Source organism: Aspergillus sclerotioniger, assembly GCF_003184525.1.
Source record: "Aspergillus sclerotioniger CBS 115572 chromosome Unknown BO94scaffold_42, whole genome shotgun sequence".
Lineage (NCBI taxonomy): Eukaryota > Fungi > Ascomycota > Eurotiomycetes > Eurotiales > Aspergillaceae > Aspergillus > Aspergillus sclerotioniger.
The window spans coordinates 27972-54540 of record NW_020291032.1 but is presented as its reverse complement, the minus strand read 5'-3'; the positions used below and the strand labels follow the sequence as shown (position 1 = coordinate 54540).

General features: G+C 32.5%; 4 protein-coding genes across 4 annotated transcripts; 3 read left to right on the top strand and 1 right to left on the bottom strand.

Moving 5' to 3' along the window:
* Window positions 1-271: 271 nt before the first annotated feature.
* On the top strand, window positions 272-2366 carry BO94DRAFT_569706 (deoxycytidine monophosphate deaminase). The gene is made up of 7 exons (XM_025614751.1): window positions 272-513; window positions 581-962; window positions 989-1350; window positions 1417-1549; window positions 1605-1692; window positions 1740-1790; window positions 1846-2366. Exons 1-7 carry the CDS (start codon window positions 492-494, stop codon window positions 1891-1893), a joined length of 1086 nt encoding a protein of 361 aa, XP_025462369.1. The 5' UTR covers window positions 272-491; the 3' UTR covers window positions 1894-2366.
* A 16299-nt stretch (window positions 2367-18665) lies between these two features.
* Window positions 18666-20440, top strand: BO94DRAFT_477812 (imidazoleglycerol-phosphate synthase; the record flags this gene model as incomplete). The annotated part of the gene is made up of 3 exons (XM_025608664.1): window positions 18666-18788; window positions 18842-20290; window positions 20351-20440. The coding sequence occupies 3 exons, from the start codon at window positions 18666-18668 to the stop codon at window positions 20438-20440; spliced, it is 1662 nt and encodes a 553-aa protein (XP_025462368.1).
* A 1625-nt stretch (window positions 20441-22065) lies between these two features.
* Window positions 22066-25001, top strand: BO94DRAFT_540018 (putative autophagy ubiquitin-activating enzyme ApgG). Its single transcript, XM_025612824.1, has 7 exons — window positions 22066-22494; window positions 22565-22673; window positions 22728-23506; window positions 23563-23707; window positions 23762-24229; window positions 24280-24642; window positions 24762-25001. The coding sequence occupies exons 1-7, from the start codon at window positions 22304-22306 to the stop codon at window positions 24849-24851; spliced, it is 2145 nt and encodes a 714-aa protein (XP_025462367.1). The 5' UTR covers window positions 22066-22303; the 3' UTR covers window positions 24852-25001.
* On the bottom strand, window positions 24779-26301 carry BO94DRAFT_527275 (RlmE family RNA methyltransferase). The gene is made up of 7 exons (XM_025610379.1): window positions 25976-26301; window positions 25868-25918; window positions 25772-25798; window positions 25414-25718; window positions 25302-25350; window positions 25083-25244; window positions 24779-25003 (listed from the first exon to the last, which is right to left on the bottom strand). The coding sequence occupies exons 1-7, from the start codon at window positions 26153-26155 to the stop codon at window positions 24962-24964; spliced, it is 816 nt and encodes a 271-aa protein (XP_025462366.1). The 5' UTR covers window positions 26156-26301; the 3' UTR covers window positions 24779-24961.
* Window positions 26302-26569: the final 268 nt, after the last annotated feature.

Genomic DNA, 26569 nt, shown 5'->3' with positions numbered 1-26569 from the left:
TCAGTCAGCAAAATAGCTAGCCAGATATTCTGCCGGGCTCGCGGCCTCAGAAAGACCTAATTCATCTAAAAATATAATAAGAATTAAAAACAGATATCAATTTTATTTCTTCTTTAAAACAGGAGGCTATTCCCAAAAGGGCCATATATAGAGTCCGTCTAGATTACATAGAGTCCAAATAGCATTTGCCTATAATTCTACTAGGCTTTAGGCAAAAATCTATGGGATGCATGCCAGGCCTTCAATCCTGCAACCAAATACTTACGTACTACTAAAGTGTATGTGTGTATCATTGTTACAAGTTACAGGTTCCGGGGTCTGGCGCTCCTTGCGGTAGGAGTCCGGAAAAATCCCTACGTTTTGACCTGTTTCGCTTGCCCTTTCGATCTTTTCCGTCATATAGTCTCCTTCAACTTTCAAGCTTTGTTGACCCCATTTCCTTCCACCGGGCCTATCATTTCTCTTTCCTTTCCACTGTCTTTACAGTAATCATGTTGATAGGCTTATGCGGAGGTTAGCATCTTGTTCAAGCAGCACATAGCTCCCCTGCCTCGGCATAGGCTAACGATGTGCTGCGAAGCCATCTGTTCTGGGAAGCATTCCGTCGCAAATTATCTCATTCAGGAGGAGGGATTCCGACTTCTTAAATTGAAAGATGCGGACTCTCCTCAAGTAACAGACGAACCCGACGGCGACCGTCAACAGCAGGCGCTCGAGTCTGCAGGGAATGAGAGTAGTCCATCGTCGCAACTGGTATTTGATGATTCTAAATCCCTCTTAGACTTTGTAACCAAAAGATGGCAAGGCCTTTGGGTCACGACAGACATTCGGGACATCACCATCTTAGACCGTTTCCTTCAGCGCCCATTCTTCCTTCTGGTGAGCGTTGACGCGCCGATGAGCCTGAGATGGAAGCGACATGTGGACAGGCCTGAACCCCTCGTTTACCTTACGATGCCATTGTAGCTAAACTAACATTCCACCGCAGGTGCCACAAGAGACTTCTTGAATCTCCGTCTCTGGAGGAATTTGTGCTATGGAACGACAAAAATCTTTACGAGAAAGGCGTCGGACGCGCATATTTCACTGATGGGGCACAAGTTCGGTTGTTCAACTCGTCTTCCTCGTTGAAAGAACTGCATGCAGCTCTCAAGTCGCTCCGTCTTGCTGACGAACAGCGGTTACGTCCCAACTGGGATCAGTATTTCATGGAGCTAGCATCCCTAGCCTCTCAGCGGAGTAACTGCATGAAGCGAAGGGTTGGGTGTGTGCTTGTCCGCGACCGCCGTGTCATTAGTACAGGGTATAATGGAACGCCAAGGCACATCAAAAATTGCAATGAAGGTGGCTGTATGAAGCTTTCAAGCACCAGTTGCAGCAGTATTGATTTAATGCCTGGAAACTCACTTTGAACAGGTCCAAGGTGCAACCGCGGTGAGGGTGGAGGCTTGGGTTTATCAACTTGCCTATGCCTTCATGCTGAGGAGAATGCGCTGTTAGAAGCTGGAAGAGAGCGCATACGCGAAGGTGCAATACTCTATTGCGATACGTAAGTCTTTTCTTATACCTAGAAATGCTTATGATAAATTGCTAAATTGCCTTAGGTGCCCTTGTTTAACATGTACCGTCAAAATTGCACAAGTGGGTATATCTGAAGTCGTATATTCACAAGGATATAATATGGACAATGATGTATGTCCTCAACATTTCACGTCACGTTATTCAGCTGACCATCAAAGAGCGCTGCAATTTTGAATTCTGCCGGCGTAAAACTCAGGCAATTCTCTCCGGTACGGTCCCATCTCCATCGTTTCTACCAATTTGGTGCTAATTCGGTGTTGGCAGCCTCGAAATGGGCTTGTTTACCTCGAAAATTCCGAGAATCCCAAGTAGATTGCTGGCACAAGATACTTGTCTCACTTGGATCATTCGAACCAGGTTTAAGCACTCTCAGAAGTCAACGATGTGGATTCGTCATGGGAGCACAGAGGAAAGGTCTAAATTGATAATTAGAAAGCCCTTTTCAGGACTGCTATCATGTGCTAGAACCAACGGCGAACACAATTATCCAGCTACCTTTTTACCTCTCCGTCACTTATCAGGTCAAATCTGGACGGCTCTACTGTCATCCATCATAGTGCTACTCTGTACTATGAACTATATGCAAGTCGTGATGGTGAAATTGTTTGATGCCAAGTTTCTAAATAAGTTACACACGAAGTGGCAAGCCGCCAATCAATCACCTTCATTACTACGTGTTATTGTAATGCACTCTTCTAGGGGAAAAAGTCAAGACAAGACCATAAGGCCATCATTACCCGCAGATACTTCTGCGGACCCCTAGAGTCCCCTATATACTCAGGTACACCCTGGGAGGAGGTGGGCAACGACCCTTGTAAGGACTTCCTTACAGTTATAGCAGCTGCTAGGTATCTCGCTAGCAGGATTCAAATTACGTTGACTATTAGTTTTTAAAGAACCCGGATGGATAATTGGGTCTAACTAAAAGGGTGAGGGATTGAGTTGACTGAGTGAGTATTTTATAATGAATAGTGCGCGTGTGTTTCGTACTGCAGCAGTAAAAGAGACATGATACCTAGCAGAAAAGAGTGAAATTAGAAGTGTGGTAATTACACTGCAAGTCTTTAAAGTCATGGTAAAACCACCATTGAATTTAACCCTTATAAAACTGTCCTAAACATGTTAAGTTCTTTATTTTCTGGTGAAAACATGTTTTACTAAATAAGATCTACCAAATGTTTCAATCGTGTGTTCGGTTCATGATGCCATGTATACTGTGTACTAAAAGGTCCTCAATGATTTGCTTTCCTTGCGGATCATTGCCAACCACTAACAGCGATATAAAAGCTACTACTAAACACCCGTAGTCTGGCTGGCAGCGCTTCTGTTAGGCCACATGTCTAACACCAAACATGATTACTAAATAGTCATTTTAGTCTAGATATACATGTATTTAGTGATTAAACATTATTTTTAGTATAAGATGGACTTTCTGTACAGATTAACTTCTATAGAATTGATAGAAGTATATTTAAGTATGAACTCAATTCATAATTAAACATGTCAAAAATTTAAACATGTCTGAAAATTGGGTATAATCCCTTAAGATCTTCTCCTTGTTACAGACCCCTGCTAGCCAGGTTACTAGCGGAGCGGACTGGTTAGGCAGAAAAGTGACGACAAGGCAGGGCTCGGACAACCAGCAGCTCTTATCGAGTAGAATCCCGGTCTGAGTAACGTCCGGAGCAGCGCTGTATCACGTGACCATCTACCATCAGATCTATCATCGAGGATATACGGAAGGTATATTGGAATCCAGGAACGTGATTGGATCGACCCTTGATCTACCCTCAATGATATATGATATGGTATATAAAGAATAGAATATAAGGATACTCTTTTATATACTTAGCTAGTTCTGTTTTTTGTACTCAATAATACTGTCTTTAAGTAACCATATGTTTTGGAAAGCTTAATAACAACATTCATCTATACTTACAGATAGCTGCACGGCACTATCTGGCCTTACTTCTCTTTTCTTATTCAGGACCAGTCACCCTTAGATAGTCATCAGTCTGACTTACCTTGATTCAGTTCGAAGATACATATTGGAATGAAAGCTAAGCTAACAGAAACAGAAAGAAGCAATCCTAGGATTTGATATATTAAGCACCAGTCAGTATGAGTATTATCCAGTAATAACTATTCACTATATTAACTATATTGAACTCATCGCGCGCCCTACAGCAGCAGGGCTTAATAATATAAGAACTGATGGATATAGTTAATCAGTTATAAGAAAGTATCACTATCTTAGAATAATAAAACCAGTTACTCAAGGATTGCTTAGCAATCAAATTTATTAAGGTCTGATTACTGAAGCCATTTAACAGTAATCAAGCAAAGCTCAGGGCTTTCTTAATCTAGTTAGACTTATATCTCAGCATGAATAGAGAAAAGCTTAAAAATAAGGTTAATAAGATCCTTTTCATATCTATTTATTTAATTAAAGTAATATTTAATTAGTTTGAGCCGTATATCCGCGAGTATTAAGAAAAGTTAGTAAATAACTAGAATAATAATATAAAGCAAATCTTTGCTAGTTATACCAGATTTAAGCAGTATCTTAAATAAATATTTAAAGATATTAATACAGTATAAAATACTGAGTAAAAGTTATAATAACTTAAGCAGATTAAATCAGTATTTAAATATACTTCAGAGTTTTTATAAATTATTAATTACTTAGATTAGAATAATAATACCTATATTACATGATTTGAAGAAGGACTTAAGATAAAGATCCAAAAGAAACTTATCTAGTAAGAACAACTGAATATATTGCTAAAGATAATTAAAGCAGTAGTCAATATCAATAATAAATTATCTAAATATAATATAAAATAATAAGAGAATTAATAAATTAGTAGGTCTATACCTTGATAAAATAGCTAATCAAGTTACCGAGCCAATAACGGAAGATTAGTATAATCTAGAAGCTTGGGATATGAAGATTTCTACAGACTAAAACTAATAAAGCTGGATATAGCACAGCATCAGGCTTAATAGAATAAAATATTTAAGAAGGAACTTAAACAGCGCAAACAAGACTGTTTATACTTTAGCTGCGGCAAAGCAGATCATCAGTTAAAAAACTGTAGTCAGAAATAGTCTCAGAAGTAGTTGAAGGCTATAAACCAAGATTAAGGCAGAGAAGCCTATGATATTACTGCTATTCAGTATAAAGTTTGGATAGAATCTATAACATGGATATTAGATAATAAGAAATTACATGTTATTTAGCACGGACAACTATTAGAGAATAGGATATACTGTAATTAATTAAGATAACAGATCATTACAGATAAGCTAACAGTACTATTAAGTTAATAAGAAGACTAATAATTATTTATATTATTAGCTTAGACTACAGAAATTGATAATAGTAATAAGCCAGTTCCAAAAAACGACTATCCCAGTATAGTCTGAGATAAATTTAATCTGTTAGATAAAGAGTACAGTACTTAGTTTAAAGATCTTGGATTCAGTAAGAAGAGACTTAGCAAGATATCTGATATTCTGAAAAAATCTTTATCAGAAATAAGTAAAATCTGTTTAATATAATAAGACAAGGATAAAAAGAATTAGAAAAATAATCAGAAAAATATTACTTATTAATTAGATTATATTTTAAAAAAGATCTCGGAGAATCCAGCATAATTCTGCCTAGAGCTTAAGAAGATTATACAGTATTATCCATATTAGGATTTAAGATGTTGAGAATCATAGAATAAGACTTGAAAATAATATTTATAAAGATATCTTTATTATCTAAAAGTTTATTTAATATATAGATAAAATAATATAGATTATTATTAGTTATTAAAGATTAGCCAGAAGATATATGTTACAGGAACAGAATCTTGATATAATAAACCATATCTGTATATATTTTTTAAAAAAAGTAAGAATTATTAAAAATATGATAAACTTTTTTAACTTATATATTATATAAATACATGCTTAATATACCATAATTAAAAATATATTACTAATTACTGACCTAAGATACTGGAAGTAGTTAGGACTAGAGTAAGTTACTATCTATGATTAATCTTTAGTTACGCATGTAAAGAGTACCAGAAATATTTTCTTATAGATTAATATATTGACTAACATGTTTTAATAATCAGTATATAATATATTATACAATAAAGATAGAAGGCTTAAGATTTCTAAGAAGATATCTAAAACAGTTAGAACCTAATTAGCCAGAACAGTAATTAGCAGTCACTGAATCAGGACCATATTTAAAGATCTAAACAGTTATATTAGATTAACTAGCTTAAGTACTGGTAGACTCTGGAGCAATTAGAAACTTTATAAACCTGTGATTTATATAGTAGCTTAGGATACTCAGATAATAGAAAGCAGAACCTGAACTGATTATAGAACTGAATAAAGAGAATTTAGAAACTTTTATATTAACAGTTAAGTCAAGAACTATATTTATAATTATAAAAAATTACTATAAATATTTTAACTTTAATATGATATCTTTAAAATAATATAATATTATAATAGAGATTCCATGATTCAGAAATCATAATCTATAGATAGATTAAAAGACTGAGAGTCTCTAATTCATGAATTATGATTATCTAAGATAATATTAGCAAGGACTAAATATGGGATCTAGATCTATACAGTCTATTATTCAGTAAGAAGCTGAAGTAAGGACTAAGTAATCTATAGAGAGGTTAAGAATACTATAAAAGCTTAACATGCTAGATATTGAAAATAACTTAGAAAAAAATAATATCTTAAGTATAGTTATATAGGTAATAGTAGTAATCAAGCTATTATAGTAAGATTAGCTTATAAAATTATCAGGATAAGTATTAATAATAATAAAAAAGTATTAAAAGTACAGTATTAATAATATTAACACAGAGATCAAGATATTAGAACAGGGACTAAAAGATTCATAGAAACTTCTAGCTGCAGTTAAAAGTAATATATAAATTCCACTATAATATAAGAGATTTAAGAATCTGTTTAAATAGCTAGAATAATCTGAATTATCTCAGCATGGAAAGCATGACCATACTATTCTTATTAAGAAAGAAAAGTTATTAGTATATAGAAAGATTTATTTAATATCTAAGAAAGAATTACAGGCACTACAGGAATACATTAATAATTAATTAATAAAAGATAATATCAGATCTTTGAAGTCACCAGCAGGATATAGAGTCCTATTTATACTAAAAAAGGATAATAGTTTACAGCTATATATGGATTATTAACTATTAAATATTATTATAATCAAGAATTAATACCTGTTATTTTTAATTTCAGAAATATAAGATAAAATACAAGAAATAAAGTAATTTACGAAGCTTAATATTATAAATATATATTACCGTATATATATTACAGAAGATAAAGAATAAAAGACTATATTTAAAATAAAGTATAAATATTTTAAGTACTTGATTATATTATTTAGGCTTATTAATATACTAGTATTATTTTAGTAATATATTAATAAGATTCTGAGAAAATATCTTGACAGATTCATGATCACTTATCTAGATAATATATTAATCTTCTTGAAGACTGAGAAAGAGTATATTAAATATATAAGATTAATTCTATAAAAATTATACTTATATTAATTATAATATAAGCTGAAGAAGTATAAATTCTATATATAGAAAACAGAGTTCTTAAGATACTGGATATCTATAAAAAGAGTCTATACTGAGTAAGCTAAAGTATAAGCCATATGGGATTAGCCTCAATCCAAGAATCTAAAAAAACTATAGTAGTTTATCAGACTAATTAACTACTATTAATAATTTGTAGATAGATATACTATCCATATAATATCACTCTTCAAGCTTATAAAGAAATTAAAAGAATATAGATAGAAAGAATCATAACAGCACATATTTAAAGATATTAAACAGTAATTTATTAAATTATTAATACTTGTACAGCATGATCCAGATAAAGAAACCACTATCAAGACTGATATATTGGATTATGCTGTTAAAATATGTATAATATAGTTAGAAGAAGACAGAAAACTGAGACTGATTATATTTTATTTAAGAAAGTTGGTTTAAGCAGAACTCAACTATAACATCCATAATAAAAAATTGCTGGCTATTATGATAGTATTTAAGCAATAGAGAGTCTATCTTGAAGAAGTAAAGTATATTATTATTATAAAGATAGATCATAAGAACTTAACCTACTTTACAACAATCAAAGAGTTGACTAGAAAATAGGCAAGATAAGCTGAGATTTTATCACAATATAATTTCAGGATTGTATATTATAAAGAAATAGAAAATAAATATATAAATATACTGAGCCGCAGACCAGACTATAAATTAAGTAAGAAAGCTATTAAACCAGCTATCTTAAAGCAAAATATAGATAGATTGATCAGCTATAACAGAACTAATCTAGTAATAATATTAGAAATAAATAATAATCTAATCAGATAATTAACTGAAGTTATTAAAAAAGATAATATACTTTAAAAAATAAGCAAGAACTTACTAAACAAGATTATTATTAATAAAGAAAGACTAATATACTTTGACAGATTAATCTTTGTATCAACTGCTATAAGAATAGAGATTATGACTAGATATTATAATAAATTATTCAAAGATTATCTAGAAATTAAAAAGATTATAGAACTAATCACAAAAAATTATTATATTCTAAACCTTAGATAAAAAATATATGATTATATTAAATAATATAAGACTTATATTAAAAATAAGTCTGCAAGGTACCAGCCCTATAAATAAATATAAGTATAGAAAGTACCATAATAATCATAAAAATAAATAATAATTAACTTTATTAGTCTATTATCTAAATTAGAAGAATTTGATATTATTATAGTTATTATTAATTATCTTATTAAATATATTTATCTTATACTAAGTAAGATAATAATAATAGTAATATAGATAGCAGAACTATTTCTTAAAAATATTATTACTAACTATAGGATGCTAAAGTATATTATATTAAATAAAAATAAGTTATATATCTTAAAGTTCTGGAGATTACTTACAGATCTTATAAGAATTAAAGAATAAATAATAATAGCTTATTATTCACAGATAAATAAACAAACAGAAAGAGTTAATCAGATAATTAAGCAATATCTGAGATATTATATAAACTATTAATAAAATGATTAGATAAGTCTATTACTGATAGTACAGTTCTTATACAATAATGTTAGTTATTTAATAATTAAAGTCTTACTGTTCTATACTAATTACAGTTACTATCTAAGATTTCTAGAAACACTACTGAGACAGTAATTAGTTATTAATATAATTAAGAATATTATTATATTCACGGGAAACATATATATCCAGTTATTCTAAGATATTGAGTTTATAAACTTATATAGTAAGATATACTATAATCACAAATATAGAAAGAAACCTGATCTAAAAAGAGAGAAAAAAAATGTTTCTATTTTATAAAAATATTAAGATAAAATAATTAAGTCAGAAGCTTGACCATCACAAGCTAGGATTATTTATTATTGAAGATAAGAAAAGACTAGTTAATTACAAGTTAAGATTACTAAAATCAATGGATAAAATTTATCTAGTATTTTATATCTCATTATTGGAACCTATATTAAAGAACACTAGAATTGTAGAGAATATAAAGATTAATAATAATATAGAATAAAAATATAAAGTTAAAAAGATCCTAGATTATAAGAAGATTAGTGATAAATCATAATATTTAATAAAGTAAGAAGAATATAATATCTCAGAAAACATGTGGAAACTTATTGAGAATTTAACAGGCTATTATTAGTTTATAGAATAGTATTATTAATAAACAAGTCAAAATTCATCTAGAAAAAAGGAAAACTAACTAAGTTAGACTAGAATTATCTAATATAGTGATAAGTTAAGCAGTATTATACTTGTTAACTAGATACTCCAGCTTCCGGAGATCCTTAGTACTTAAAGAATTCTTTTTATCTAACTGCTCTAATATATTTAAGTTATGATCTAATATCTGCTTATCATGATCTTTTAGAAACTGTTATTACTTAAATAAATAAGCTATCTTAATAATAATACAGGATTATTTAATCAAAGTTTTAATAAGTTTATTTTATATATCTAATTAATTTGATTTAACTTATTTTATTTTTTATTATTATAAAATTATTTTTTATATTTTTAACTGCAGTAAGTATAGATAGTATAATTTTAATTTTTTAAATCTATAATATAAGAAATATTTCTTAGAAAATAATATTTATAAAAATTCTTAATAATAAAACTATTTTTACAGATCTTATTAGATTAATAAATATACTTCTTCATCTAATCATGATTAGTATAATAATAAGATATATTAATTTATTATAAAAAAAAGAAAACTGAGAAAACTTAATTAATATAAAAAAAACATGTATTTTTATATTTTTTAAAAATAAGAAATCTTGAAGAAAGAAAAATAATATTATAGATTCTTACTAGCTAGATTACTAGCAGAACAGACTGGTTAAATAGAAAAGTAATAATAAGATAAGGCTCAGATAATTAGCAGCTCTTATCAAGTAAAATCCTGATCTAAATAATATCTAGAATAATACTGTATTATATAATTATCTATTATCAGATCTACTATTAAGAATATATAGAAGATATATTGAAATCTAGAAATATAATTAGATTAATCCTTGATTTATTCTAAATAGTATATAATATAATATATAAAGAATAGGATATAAAAATATTCTTTTATATATTTAGCTAGTTCTATTCTTTATATTTAATAATACTATCTTTAAGTAATTATATATTTTAGAAAGTTTAATAATAATACTTATCTATATTTACTTACAGATAACTGCACAGCACTATCTGGCCTTACTTCTCTTTTCTTATTCAGGACCAGTCATTCTTAGATAGTTATCAATCTAACTTATCTTGATTCAGTTCGAAGATACATATTGGAATGAAAGCTAAGCTAACAGGAACAGGGAGAAGCAATCCTAGGGTTTGATACTCCTATATTAAAATGATTTCTTTTGATTATGTAATTTAGTACATAGTAATAATCTTATCAAACCCTAGGATCGTTTCTCCCTGTTCCTATTAGCTTAGCTTTACCGGTATATGTACCTTCGAACTGAATCGAGATAGGGTCAGATTAATAACTATCTAAAGATGACTGGTCCTAAACTAGAGAAGAAAAGTAAGGCCAGATAGTACTGTGCAGCTATCTATAAGTATAGATAAGTATTATTATTAAGCTTCTAAACATATGGTTACTTGGAAATGATTATATTAAGTATAAAGAACAGAACTAGCTAAATATATGAAAGAATATTTTTATATCCTATTCTTTATATACTATATTATATATTATTTAAAATAGATTAAGGATTAATCTAATCATATTTCTAGATTTTAATATATCTTCTATATATTCTTAATAATAGATCTGATAATAGATAATTATATAATACAGTGTTATTCTAGATATTACTTAAATCAGGATTTTACTTGATAATAGCTGCTAGTTGTCTGAGCCCTGTCTTATTATTACTTTTTATTTAATAAGTCTGTTTTACTAGTAATCTGGCTAGTAGGAGTCTGTAATATTACTTTTTCTTATTTAAGATTTCTTATTTTTAAGAAATATAAAGATATATATTTTTCCTATATATTGATTAAGTTTCTGAGTTTTCTTTTTTTATGATAAATCAATATGTCTTATTATTATATTAATCATAATTAGATAAAGAAACATATTTACTAGTCTAATAAGATTTATAAGAATAATTATATTATTAAGAACTTTTATAAATACTGTTTTCTGAAAGATATTTCTTATATTATAGATTTAAAAAATTAGAATTATACTGCTTATACTTGTCATGATTAAAAATATAAAAAATAATTTTATAATAATAAAGAGTAAAATAAGTTAAAATAAAATTAATCAGATATATAAAATAAACTTATTAAAATCCTTGCTAAACAGGCCTGTATTTTTACTAAAATAGCTTGCCTGTTCAAGTAATAACAGTTCTTAAAAAATCATAATAAATAGATATTAAATCATAACTTGAATATATTAGAGCAGTTAGATAAGAAGAATCTTTTAAATACTGAGAATCTTTGAGAACTGGAGTGTCTAGCTAATAAGTATAATACTATTTAACTTGTTATTATATTAAATAATTCTAGTCTAACTTAGTTAATTAGTTTTTCTTCTTTCTAGACAAACTTTAACCTATCTGTTAATAATATTACTCTATAAGCTGGTAATAGTCTGTCAAATTCTTGATAGGTTTTTACATGTTTTCTAAGATATTATATTCTTTTTATTTTATTAAATAATATAATCTATTATTAATCTTCTTATAATCCAGGATCCTTTTAACTCTATATTCCCATTTAATATTATTATTAATCTTTATATTTTCTATAATTCTAGCATTCTTTAGTGCAGGTTCTAATAATAAGATATAAAATACTGAGTAAATTTTACTTATTAATTCTAATAATCTTAACTTATAATTAACCAGTCTCTTATCTTTAATAACAAATAATCCTAGCTTGTGATAGTCAAGCTTCTGGCTTAGTTATTTTATCTTAATATTTTTATAAAGAAGGAACACTTTCTTTCTTCTTTTTAAATTAGGTTTTTTTCTATATTAGTGATTATAGTAGATCTTGTTTTATAGATTTATAAACTCAATATCTCTGGATAACTGAATATATATGTTTTCTATAAATATAATAATATCTTTAGCTATATTAATAATTAACTATTTTCTTTAATAGTATTTCCAGAAATCTTGAGTAATAATTATAATTAGTGTAAAATAGTGAGACTCTAGTTATTAAATAACTAGCATTATTATATAAGAATTATACTGTTAACAATAAATTTATCTAATTATCTTACTAATAATTAATATAATATCTTAAATATTATTTAATTATTTAATTAATCCTTTCTATTTGCTTATTTATCTGCGGGTGATAAGTTATTATTATTTATTCTTTAATTTTTATAAGGTCTGTAAGTGACTTCTAGAACTTTAAGATAAATAATTTATCTTTATCTAATATAATATACTTTAATATCCCATGGTTTATAACAATATTTTAAGAAATAGTTTTATTATATATATTATTATTATTATTATTATTATTATTATTATTATTATTATTTTATTTAATATAGGATAAATATATTTAATAAGATAATTAATAATAACTGTGATAATATCAAATCTTTTTAATTTAGATAGTAGACTAATAAAATTAATTATTATCTATTTTTATAATTATTATAGTATCTTCTGTATTTATATTTATTTATAAGATTAGTATCTTACAGACTTATTTTTAATATATATTTTATATTATCTAATATAATCACATATTTTTTATTTGAGGTTTAGAATATAGTAATTCCTTATAATTAGTTCTGTAATCTTTTTAACTTTTAAATAATTCTTAAATAATCTATTATAATATTTAGTCATAATCTCTATCTTTATAACAGTTAATATAAAGATTAATCTGTGAAAGTAGGCTAATCTATCTTTATTAATAATAATCTTATTTAATAAGTTCTTACTCATCTCTTAAAATATTTTATCTTTTTTAATAATATTAATTAATCATCTAGTTAGATTACTGTTTATTTCCAATATTATTACTAAATTAACTTTATTATAGCTGATCAATCTATCTATATTCTGTTTTAAGATGGCTAGTTTAATAGCTTTCTTACTTATTTTATAGTCTGGTTTATGGCTCAGTATATTTATATTTTTATTTTCTATTTTCTTATAATTATATAATCTAAAAGTCATACTGTGACAGAATCTTAATCTATCTTGTCTGTCTTCTAATCAACTCTTTAGTTATTATAAAGTAGATCAAGTTCTTATAGTCTATTTTTATAATAATAGTGTGCTTTAATTTTTTAAGATAGATTCTCTATTACTTAAATACTATTATAATAACCAGTAATTTCTTATTATAGATGTTGTAGTTAAGTTTCATTTAAACCAACTTTCTTAAGTAAAATATAATCAGTCTAGATTTTCTGTCTTCTTCTAATTATATTATATATATTTTAACAGTATAGTCTGATATATTAATCTTAATAGTGATTTCTTTCTCTAGATTATACTATATAAGTAATAATAATATAATAAATTACTGTTTAATATTTTTAAATATGTACTGCTATGATTCTTCTTACTTATACTTTTTTAACTTTTTTATAAGCTTAAAGAGTAGTATTATATAGATAGCATATTTATTTATAAATCATTAATAATAATTAACTAATTTAATAAACTGTTGTAATTCTCTCAGATTCTTAGATTAAGGCTAGTCTTATATAGCTTATACTTTAACTTACTTAGTATAGACTCTCTTTATAGATATCCAATGTCTCAGAAACTCTGTCTTCTATATATAAAATTCATACTTCTTCAGCTTGTATTATAACTAATATAGATATAGTTTATATAGAATAAGTTTTATATATTTAACATATTCTTTCTCAGTCTTTAAGAAGATTAATATATTATCTAAATAGATAATTATAAATCTGTCAAGATGTTCTTCTAGAATCTTGTTAATATATTATTAAAATAATACTGATATATTGATAAGCTTAAATAATATAATCAAATATTTAAAGTACCTATACTTTATTTTAAACATAATCTTTTATTTCTTATCTTTTATAATATATATATAATAATATATATCCATGATATTAAGTTTAATAAACTATTTTATTCCTTATATCTTATCTTAGATTTCCGAAATTAAAGATAACAGATATTAATCCTTAATTATAATAATATTAAGTAATTAATAATCTATATATAGCTGTAAACTGCTGTCTTTTTTTAGTATAAATAGGACTCCATATTTTGCTAATAATTTCAAAGATCTGATATTATCTTTTATTAGTTAATTATTAATATATTTCTATAATATCTGTAATTCTTTTTTAAATATTAGATAAATCTTTCTATATATTAGTGACTTTTCTTTCTTAATAAGAATAATATGGTCATACTTTCCATGCTAAGATAATTCAGATTGTTTTAATTATTTAAACAAGTCTTTAAATCTTTTATACTGTAATAAGATATATATATTATTTTTAACTACAGCTAGAAGTTTCTATAAATCTTCTAGTCCCTGTTCTAGCATCTTGATCTCTGTATTAGTATTATTAATACTATATTCTTAATACTTATTTATTATTATTAATATCTATCCTGATAATTTTCTAAGTTAATCTTATTATAATAACTTAATTACTGTTATTACTTATATAACTATACTTGAGATGTTATTTTTTTAAGTTATCTTTAATATCTGATATATTAGACTTTTATTATATTCTTAATCTTTTTATAGATTACTTAATCCTTACTTTAGTCTCTTACTAAGTAGCAGGCTATACAGATCTAGACCCTATATCTAGTCTTTATTAGTATTATCTTAGATAATTATAATTCATGAATTAGAGACTTTCAGTCTTTTAATTAATCTGTAGATTATGATTTTTAAGTCATAAAATTCTTAATATAATATTATACTATTTTAATAATGTTATATTAAAGTCTATATATTTATAATGATTCTTTACAGTTATAAATACAGTCTCTAACTTGATTATTAATATAAGAGTTTCCAAATTCTCTCTATTCAGTTCTGTAATCAGTTCAGATTCTGCTTTCTATTATCTAAGTATTTTAAGCTACTGTATAAATCATAGGTTCATAAAGTTCTTGATTATTCTTAAGTCTATCAATACTTAGACTAATTAATCTAATATAATTACTTGGATCTTTAGATATGGCCCTGATTTAATAGTTATTAATTATTATTTTAGCTAGTTAGGTTTTAACTGCCTTGGATATCTTTATGAAAATCTTAAGTCTTTTATCTTTATTATATAATATATTATACACTAATTATTAAAACATACTAGCTAATATATTAATCTGTAATATAAGTATTGTTGATATCTTATATATATATAATTAAAAATAAGATATAGACAGTAGCTTATCTTAATCCTTACTATTTCTGATATCTTAGATCAGTAATTAATAATATATTTTTAATTATAGTATATAGAGTATATGTTCATGTAATATACTAGTTAAAGAAGTTTATTATATTTTTAATAATCTTTATTTTCTTTAAAATATATGTACAGATATGGTTTATTATATCAAGGTTCTGTTCTAGCTACTTGTATCTTCTAGCTAATCTTTAATAACTAATAATAATAGTCTGTATTATCTTATCCACATATTAAGTAAACTTTCAGGTAATAAGAACATCTTTATAAATATTATCTCTAAATCTTGTTTTATAATTCTCAATATCTTAAGTTCTAATATAGGCAGTACTGTATAATCTTCTTAAGTTCTAGATAAAATCATGCTGGATTCTTTAAGAATTTCTTTAAAATATGGTTTAACTAATAAGTAATATTATCTTTATCATTCTTCTAATTTTTTTTATTCTTATCTTGCTATATTAGACGGGATTTACTAATTTTTGATAAAGGTTTTTCTGGGATATTAAGTATCTTGCTAAGTCTTTTTTTATTAGATTTAAGAATTTTAAACTGAGTATTATACTCTTTATCTAAAGAGTTAAATTTATTCCAAACTATACTGGGATAATCGTTTCTTGGAACTGGCTTACTATTATTATTAACTTTTATAGGCTAATCTAATAGTACAGATAGTTAGTAATCTTCTTATTAACTTAATAGTACTATTAGCTCATCCGTAGTGGCCTGTTATCTTAACTAATTATAATATATTCTGTTTTTTAATAGTTATCTATACTGAATAGTATATAACTTCTTATTATCTAGTATCCGCATTACAGATTCTATCCAAACTTCATGCTAAATAACAGTAATATTATAGACTTCTCTATCTTAATCTTTATATATAACTACTAACTGTTTCTAAGGCTGTTGCTGTTTCTGACTACAGTTCTTTAACTAGTGACCTACTTTGCCGTAGCTAAAGTATAAGCAGTCCTTTTTACACTGTTTTAGTTTCTTCTTAAATATTCTGTTCTGTTAAGTCTGATACTGTGCTATATTCAGCTCTATTAGTTTTAATCTATAAAAATCTTTATATTCTAAACTTCTAGATTATATCAATCTTCTGTTGTTAGCTCAGTAATCTGATTAATTATTTTATTAGAGTGTAGACCTGCTGGTCTATTAATCTTTCTTTTATTTTATATTATATTTATATAATTTATTATTAATCTTGACTGCTGCTTTAATCATCTGTGGCAATATATTTAATTATTCTTACTAAATAAGTTTTTCTTAAATCTCTATCTTGAGTCTTTCTTTAAATTATATGATGTAGGTATTATTATCCCAGTCTAGATAATTAATAATTTATAAAAATTTAAAAGTATATTTAAATACTGATTTAATCTATCTAAGTTATTATAATTCTTACTTAATATTATATGCTGCATTAATATCTCTAAATATCTATTTAAAACACTGCTTAAATCTAGTATAGCTAGTGAAGATTTGTTTTATATTATTATCCTGATTATTTACTAACTTTTCTTAATACTTGTAAATATATAGTTTAAACTAATTAAATACTGTTTTAGTTAGATAAATAGACGCGAAAAGAATCTTATTAACCTTGTTTCTAAGCTTTTCTCTATTCATGTTAAGATATAAGTCCAACTGGGTTAAGAAAGCCCTGAGCTTCGCTTGATTACTGTTAAATAATTCTGATGATTAGATCTTAATAGATTTAACTACTAAGCAATCTTCAAGTAACTAGTTTTATTGTTTTAAGGCGGTGATGCTTTCTTATAACTGACTAACCATATTTATTAATTCTTATATTATTAAGCCCTGCTGCTGTAGGGCGCGCGATAAGTTCAAAGTAGTCAATATAATGAATAATTATTATTAGATAATACTCGTACTGACTAGTGCTCAATATATCAAACCCTAGGATTGCTTCTTCCTGTTTCTGTTAGCTTAGCTTTGCCGGTATACGTATCTTCAAACTGAATCGAGGTAGGATTAGATTGATAACTATTTAAAGATAACTGGTCCTAAACTAGAGAAGAGAAGTAAGGCCAGATAGTACCGCGCAGTTGTCTGTAAGTAAGTGTGGATAAGTATTATTATTAAGCTTCTAAACATGTGATTACTTAAAGATGATTATATTGAGTATAAAAAATAGAACTAGCTAAATATATGAAAGAATGTCCTTATATCCTATTCTTTGTATATCATATTATATATCATTCAGGATAGATTGAGGATCAATCTAATCACAGTCCTGGATCCTGATATACCTTATATATACCTTCAATGGTAGATCTGATAATAAATGATTATATAACACAATGCCGCTCCGGACGTTACTCAGACCGGGATTCTACTCGATAAGAGTTGCTGGTTGTCCGAGACCTGCCTTGTAGTCGCTTTCTGCCCAACGAGTCCGCTCCGCTAGTAACCTGGCTAGCAGGGGTCTGTAACAAATCTAATAATATTTAGATAGAATATATATTATAGAAGATATAGATTTGAACTCCACTCTTTCCTACAAAAGATGTAGATTAACTCAAATAAAATAAAATTAATTTTCATGCCGAGATTTTACTAACAGAATAATTCTTCAGTAAAGTTTAGTATGAATCATGAATTAATTTAATTTTTAATATTTAATAGTATTCTATCTACTATTTTTTAGGTGAAATGAATTAGATTTTGCTACATTTTATCGGGTACCAACTACCAAAAGCGAGTAGGGAGGAATACCGGGAGTAGGGAAAGGAAAATTGGTGGAGAGTACTAACTACTTACTTATTTAACGTAAAAGTGGGCTATCGCGAATGACTCAGCTCGACGTGCCTACCACGGTGGGGTAAAGAACAATCTTCCCAGGTATAATTGCACCCTTTTTTTCCTTTGCGAAGTGCCTATATACACTATTTCAGGGATTGATTACAAAAATTCTCGGCTAAAAGCTACCGGGGAGCCTTTACAGTATGCCTACAGTCCATCTGCTAGATTACGTCGCCGGAAATGTCCGCTCTCTGGTCAATGCGATCAACAAAGTCGGCTTTGAGGTCGAATGGGTCAAATGTCCAGGTGACCTAGCGAATGCAGAGGTCAGTCAATCTGCTATTCCCAAACTCTCAAACTTAAGCTAATGATGTGGCAGAGGCTTATTTTACCAGGGGTCGGCCATTTCGGCCATTGCCTATCTCAGCTATCAGAGGGAGGCTACCTAGAACCGATCAGGCGGCACATAGCTTCGGGGAAACCCTTTATGGGAATTTGTGTTGGCTTACAAGCACTTTTTGAGGGGTCTGAGGAAGACTCGGGTGTCCAAGGCCTGGGATTAATACCAGTGCGGATGCAGAAGTTCAGTACCGAGTCAAAGAGCGTACCCCACATAGGCTGGAACTCTGCCATAAACACCAAAATCGGGTCTTCGCGGGATCAAAGCTTCTATGGATTGAATCCAAACAGCAAGTACTACTATGTTCACTCTTACGCAGCTCGCTACACCCCGGGGCTTCTTGAAGGGAATGGCTGGTCAGTTGCCACAGCTACTTATGGTGAGGAAGAATTCATTGGTGCTATCGCACAAGAAAATATTTTCGCCACGCAATTTCACCCGGAGAAAAGTGGTCAGGCTGGGTTACGGACTATCAGTGCTTTCCTGAATGGTCATCGTTTTCAGACAATCACCGCCCAGGCTTCGCCCTCCTTGGAAAAGAATAATGGGCTGACACGTAGAATCATCGCCTGTCTCGATGTGCGCACTAATGATTCTGGAGACCTTGTCGTTACGAAGGGTGATCAGTATGATGTTCGCGAGAAGGACGGTGTCGACACCGGAGGTCAGGTCAGGAATCTGGGAAAGCCGGTTGACATGGCGAAGAAATATTACGAACAAGGGGCTGATGAGGTCACGTTTCTGAATATCACATCCTTCAGGAATTGCCCTGTTGCAGACGCACCGATGCTGGAAATCCTCAGGAGGACTTCAGAAACTGTTTTCGTGCCATTGACCATCGGAGGCGGCATCAAGGACACCATCGATACAGACGGGACTCAAATATCGGCTCTTGATGTGGCAACAATGTATTTCAAGTCCGGTGCTGATAAGGTCAGCATTGGCTCGGATGCAGTTATTGCAGCGGAGGAGTTTTATGAAGCGGGGGGGAAGCTGACTGGTAGAACGGCTATAGAGTCGATATCAAAGGCATATGGTAACCAGGCTGTGGTCGTGAGCGTGGATCCGAAGCGTGTATATGTGACCAGGCCAGAGGATACGCAGCACCATACAATCAGGACAAAGTATCCAAATGCGGCCGGCCAGACCTTTTGTTGGTATCAGTGCACCATCAAAGGCGGACGAGAGTCTCGGGATCTTGATGTCCGACAGCTAGCGAAGGCCGTCGAAGCGATGGGTGCCGGTGAACTCCTACTAAACTGTATCGACAAGGATGGAAGCAACAGCGGGTTTGACCTCGAACTGATCAGTGATGTGAAAGCCGCTATCAACATACCAGTCATTGCCTCAAGCGGAGCCGGCAACCCGGGGCATTTTGCAGAAGTTTTCGAAAATACCACAACAGATGCAGCTTTAGGTGCTGGCATGGTAAGTACACATATTCTAGAAATTATTTTGAGATCGCTAATGTCTTACTCGGCTTCTTAGTTTCACCGAGGTGAATATACCGTCAGCGATGTGAAGAATCACCTTAGTGATAGCGGGCTCCTTGTCCGCAAATTCGAAGAGGACAATTAGCACCATGCCTGTGACGAGTGACTCAACATATATAAACATAGATGGTCAGAACGGAAGCCTATTTGCTGGTGTACTGGCTTCCATCTTCGGTGAATTCTGCAGGCATGTTCTTATCCTTTTAGATCTCATCTGAGAAGTATATAATGATACTAACAAACCCAGTAGCTGCGATTGCACACGGATGGGATATAAAAGCTGACTTTTGCACGGAGTAATGAGCTTCATCTTTGTGCCGTTAGCTGATCATCAGTAAATATCTGCACGTCCTCGTAATTGCATCTATGTTTCCGGTTAAACTATAGGGAGGCGCTACATCCATATCGGCCAGGCTACAGCCACACCTTCTATCTACTCAACCTGTATAATTAGGCTATTTTATCAAGCATATTTCAGAAATTGTTTAAGCTGCATCACGTGAGCGTATACTGGGCCTTGTTCATCATTTTAAGCTATACAGGGCTTCACGCAGGCCTACACACAGGGTTTTAAGACATTCATCTTTAAAGGCCTTAGGCATACATAAATAAGCTGCCTCAGGTATAAGGATTCAAGTGATGAGCTATAAAAAGTAGGTCTTGCCTAACATGGTAAGCGGTAGGTAGAAAGTGCCTCCCAAACTATATTGTGGCGTGTACTTTGTAACCACACGCCTTGAATAAGAATGTATAGCCATTGCAGCATTTCATGATATGTAACGAGGGCATACAGTGAGTGGTTGAAGAATAATGTATTATTGGCGCCGAAAAAGCAAGGTCTCTCCTTCATGACTCTGCTTCCACTCACCAGGAGCATATTAGTATTCTTTGGATACTTCAGAGCGTCGCAACCACCAGTTGCGCTTAATAGCCCATGATTCCACGGCTACCCTACTAGTAACCCAGGCATACCTGGGGTACCTGGTAGGTACCAATTACAAGCGGATACAGACATATACCTTTGGCTTGAACGACAGAGTTCGAGGAGGGTAATCTGATGGTACCACGTATGGAGTAATGGATGACTATTTCTATATAATATTTATATTAGGATTATTATATATGAAGACGCATAAAACCAAAGACTCGAGATTTCCTAAATGATGTAGGTATCGTTGAAAATGTATTAGGAGCAATTTATGGTTTTTATTATTATCGATATGATTAAAAATGATAATATCCAGGAGCCTAACTATTATAGGATTATTTCCATATACTACCACTGTTATATGTGTATTGATATCCCTGAGGTGCGAAATGCTGATTAGCGAAACAGCCACAGCTACATGTCTCATTTCACAATGTATTTAGGCAGTATACTTATTGGTTTCTTTTATATTTAGAGGCACCTCTGTGGTAGTATCTATTTCAAATAGTAGATGTCATACTTGTTAATGTACAATGTGTGCTGTGAGTGCTAAGCCCCACGTCCAATTTGGAGTTTTAGAGCTATCTGTAGTACATATATCATGAGAATCTGAGCTCGGGAACAAGATATGGTATCATGGTGCCTGTGCCCATGTCCATGCCTGTGCCCATGTCCGTCCATGCCTGTGCCCGTGTTTGGGCTCGGGCTCGGGCTCGGGCCTAGTACTGCCTTGCTAGTTTACTCTGTACCTTGTGACTACTTACTACCCATTTGCCCCACCTCAGATAACAGTTCACCAGAACCCCTTAATGTTACGATTTCCTTCATCCCTGCTGCGCCCCGATACACAGATAATTCATTGAAAGTAAATAAATCACACTAATGCTGTTTTCTGGTCACTTACTGAACTCCACCACACTCATTAAGTTCAGTGTGGAACATGGTCCTGCTTAAATAAACTACATCGAGGAACGGAATCGATTATATCTTACTCCGACCCGCTAGAAGATGAGCTCAACCATGCGGTATACCCCCTTCGCCTCTGACATAGAATTTCCATTCTATACGGCCCTAGCATCACTCAAGATCAACCATGACAAGCTTGATGATGCCGCCCGCAAAGTGCTGGGTTTCTATGAGGTCCGAACTACAGATCCTCCTAATGCTTCATGCCGAATGCAAATACATGGAAGCGCCCTAACTAACGATGAGTGAGTACTGGTATATTGTTTAGGTGCCGTTTTGAAAGGATTATTTGTTAACAAGTTTTCCATTGACCAGAACACCGGCTGGATTATATCGAGCCGAAGGGATGATCAAGAATGTCAATACATTTGAAGAGTACACAAATATCGACAAAGCACATATTCTTCAGCGGTCTGCAAAGATGGTTAGGCCTAATTTTGTATTTTTGTTGTAATACTACTGACATGTGAGAATATAGATATGGGATGCTATAAGTGACGGCACGATCTACTCAACCCCCTCGTTACTCGCCTCCTTCATCATCTTGTCGTATGCAGACCTCAAAAAGTACAAGTTCCACTATTGGTTTGCATTTCCCGCACTGCATTCAAATCCTTCCTGGACATTTTCAAAGGACACTGAGCGAGATGACACGTCCGGTCTGTCTAGAAAAGCAACGGCATCTGATATTCCTCTATCAGATGCTGAAATTGCGCGTCTTGTAGAGACGGTCAAGACATGGACTCATGGCGTTGAAGACCGCCAGCGAGGGTTCTTCTTGGCTAGAAGGGTCCATGACATCAAGGATGGAGCAGGATCCGAAAACAGATCAGGGATTACCGACCAAATCACAGAATCATCAAATCCTGATGGCCCGCGTTGGCGAATTGCTACCCTCTCAGCATACGAAAATGGATTTTTCAACGAGGCAAGTTTTGAAGACTGCTATGTCAGCTTTGCAGATCCTTCAAACTATGATGATGCACCCGGATGGATGCTCAGGAATCTCCTGGTGCTTGTAAAAAGACGATGGGGACTCAATAAAGTTCAGGTACTGAGATACCGCGACACACAGCCGCAGCCCAGTCGCAGTAATTATAAAAGCACGGTGCTGATACTGGGATCGGATACACCGAGTGATGGAAATTCGCAAATTCCGAGCAAAGACATGCCAAAAGTGACCGGGTGGGAACGTAATCCAGCTGGTAAATTGACGAGTCGATTGGTCAATCTCACAGAGTACCTAGATCCCAAGAGGTAGGGACACTGTATCATGAAGATTCCCGGTATCAAACACTAATGCAGCTTTCCAGGCTGGCTGACCAGTCGGTTGATCTCAACCTCAAACTCATGAAATGGCGGATTAGTCCTAATCTGAATCTCGAAAGAATTAAGCACACCAAATGCCTCCTATTGGGAGCGGGGACCCTCGGAAGCTATGTTGCAAGAAACCTGATGGTACGGAAACCCCAGTATATCTGTACAAGGATGAATATTCCTTAACCACTGTAGGGCTGGGGAGTATCCCAAATCACTTTTGTGGATAATGGGTCTGTGTCGTTTTCCAACCCTGTGAGGCAACCACTCTACAACTTCGCCGATTGTCTAGATGGCGGGGTCAAAAAGGCTCTTCGTGCTTCTCAGGCTTTGTTGGAAATTTATCCTGGAGTAGACTCTACAGGTCATGTTTTGTCTGTGCCCATGCTTGGTCACCCGGTCATCGATGTTGACAAAGCACGAGCGGAATTCGAGGTACTACAGACACTTATAAACGAACATGACGTCATATTTCTTTTAATGGACACGCGAGAAGCACGCTGGTTGCCGACAGTCATGGGGAAGGCAGCTGGCAAACTTGTCATGAATGCGGCACTCGGATTCGACTCATATGTGGTTATGCGTCATGGCATCAAGACAGATGAGGACCCATCAGCAGAACTCGGCTGCTATTTTTGCAACGACGTCGTTGCGCCGATGAATGTAAGTAGGGCATATCGGATCTACCAATCGCTTTACTGAGATTCTAGAAGTCTGTCAAGGACCAAACACTTGATCAACAGTGTACCGTCACTCGACCTGGTGTAGCCGCCATAGCCTCGGCTTTACTAGTAGAGTTGCTTGTTTCCCTTCTTCAACATCCTCTAGGCACTGCCGCACCGGCCCCGTCTTCACGTAGTGATGACCGAGGAGACCATCCTCTGGGACTTGTGCCACATCAAATCAGAGGATTTCTTGCAACGTTTGAGAATGTCCCCGTCGTAGGCAGAAGCTACAAGTATTGTAGCGCCTGTTCAGACAATATCATTCTTACTTACAAAGAACATGGTTGGGGGTTCGTTCTAAGGGCTTTAAATGAGCCTGGATACGTTGAAGAACTGAGCGGTCTCAAGGAGGTTCGTTTGTCTCGTTTGCCCTTTCCCCTTTCCCCTAGTCTCTTGATATACGAACTTCCGCGTCCATCCCATCTCTCCGATTTCCTCTGCTTTAGCCTAGTAATCTGACCAGTTTCCAGGTGCAAGCAGTAGCAGAGGCATCGCTTGCGGACGTCGAATGGGATGAGGACAGCGATTCAGGAGAGGAGATAGAATCAAGCTCGGTCTGATGTTAAGAAAGACGGTTGACGCTACAGATTTTGGCAATTGTTGTGCCCGAAGGTCAACGATCCCACCATTCTAAGACTCTCAGTAGTCAGGAATTTGGTTTTCCATTCTGCTACCTCCGATTAAGGCCAATGAAAAAGGATTCTTTGGACTCCTGCACGGTTGGTCAGCATTGCAGAGGCCTGCTTTGAGCCGTTCAGAGATTGGTGAGGTAGTTATAGTCATACACATACATTTCGCGAAGATTCTGGTTTAAGCCTATAGACCCTCTGGAATAGCTCCCTGAGCTGTTTCTCCAGGGCCTTATCTTCGGCTCCTTGATAAAACTTGCAGACGAAATGGCCCCCAACCCGGAGGACTTCTTGGCTAAAATGCAAAGCTGCATGGCAGAGGTCCTGATCTCGTTAACCTGGTGTGAACCCCTGAACTACCCGGTGAGCTTGGCGACCTACCATACTACCTGCATGGTCTTTGAAGCCGATGCCACTTGTATTCATCATCCTGTTGTAGGGATCACTTAGACTTCTCTTCCCAAACCCAGTTGTTTGAAACCAGGGAGCAGACATATCGCTTAGAACAACATCTACCGTCATTGAGTGCTTGTGATCCCGTGGATTGGAATCTGCTTGCTTATCAAAGCTTGCGTTTACAGCCGATCCGAGTTCCTGCGCATAGCAATCGGCGTTGGAAATTGGACCTGGAGAGCGTGGCCTGCCTCTATTGGTATCGCGCACAAATTCTCGGACATATGCCTGGACATGTGGGTCAAGAAAGTTGCCCTGAATCGTTGATACACCTTTGGGAGGCTGGGCTGGGATAATGTCGACACCAAGGACCCGACCATGGGGTTGCGTTCGAGCTACTGCTACCTGGCGCAAAGTCAGCCAAGGTATGATAGGCCCTCAGCCTTGCCCCGACGCACCTGAGACCAGGAGCCAGGAGCATAACCCTATATTGAATGAATTACACTGTTAATCAAGACGGCCGTATTGAGTCTTCTAATCTGCGGCTATCATACTAGGTCAACAACGGTTTGTCCGCTCTCAAAGATGTGATGTTTCTCATCTATCTATTCGAAAAGATTCATCAGGATGTATATAAATGCAGGGTGAATCGTGTTCGATACTTGAAGGAGCTTGAAAGCTGCGCGGCTCTTTAAGCCCTGCACGGCTGCTTCCCTTGTGAAACGATCGTTTAGCTGACGAGCCTGCCATCGTTTTGAGGACGAGTGTCGTTTGAGAATGTAAGAGCCAAGCACGCCACTCTGAGTTGTAGGGAAAGGTTTCATAAACACAAAAAGTGGCATTGTGCAATGTTAACAAATCTCAAGAGGAAGAAGAAAATTATTGAGGCGAATTACGGAGAGTGCTGCCGCCATCTGAACATCTAAACAGGCAAGCCAATACCTTCTGTGGATCACTGGATACAACCACGGGTACCAAGGGAATCTAGATCACTAGTTTGGAGAACTACGATTTCTTTTTGTCACACCTGAATTCATAACTGCTTCCATGATGTTACTCTGGATATGGATGCAGTGGTACTTGTACGTACCTAGACGTAGGTATTATCTTTAGGAAGCCATTATAGTCACTCCCTGTCATCCTAGAGTCATCTCTCTACCTGTTTAAATAGGCTAAGCTTAATTACCTGACTTACTTTACTGAAAGAGAAATCAAAACAATACCTGTTTTTATTTTTCATTATATTTTTAAACGAT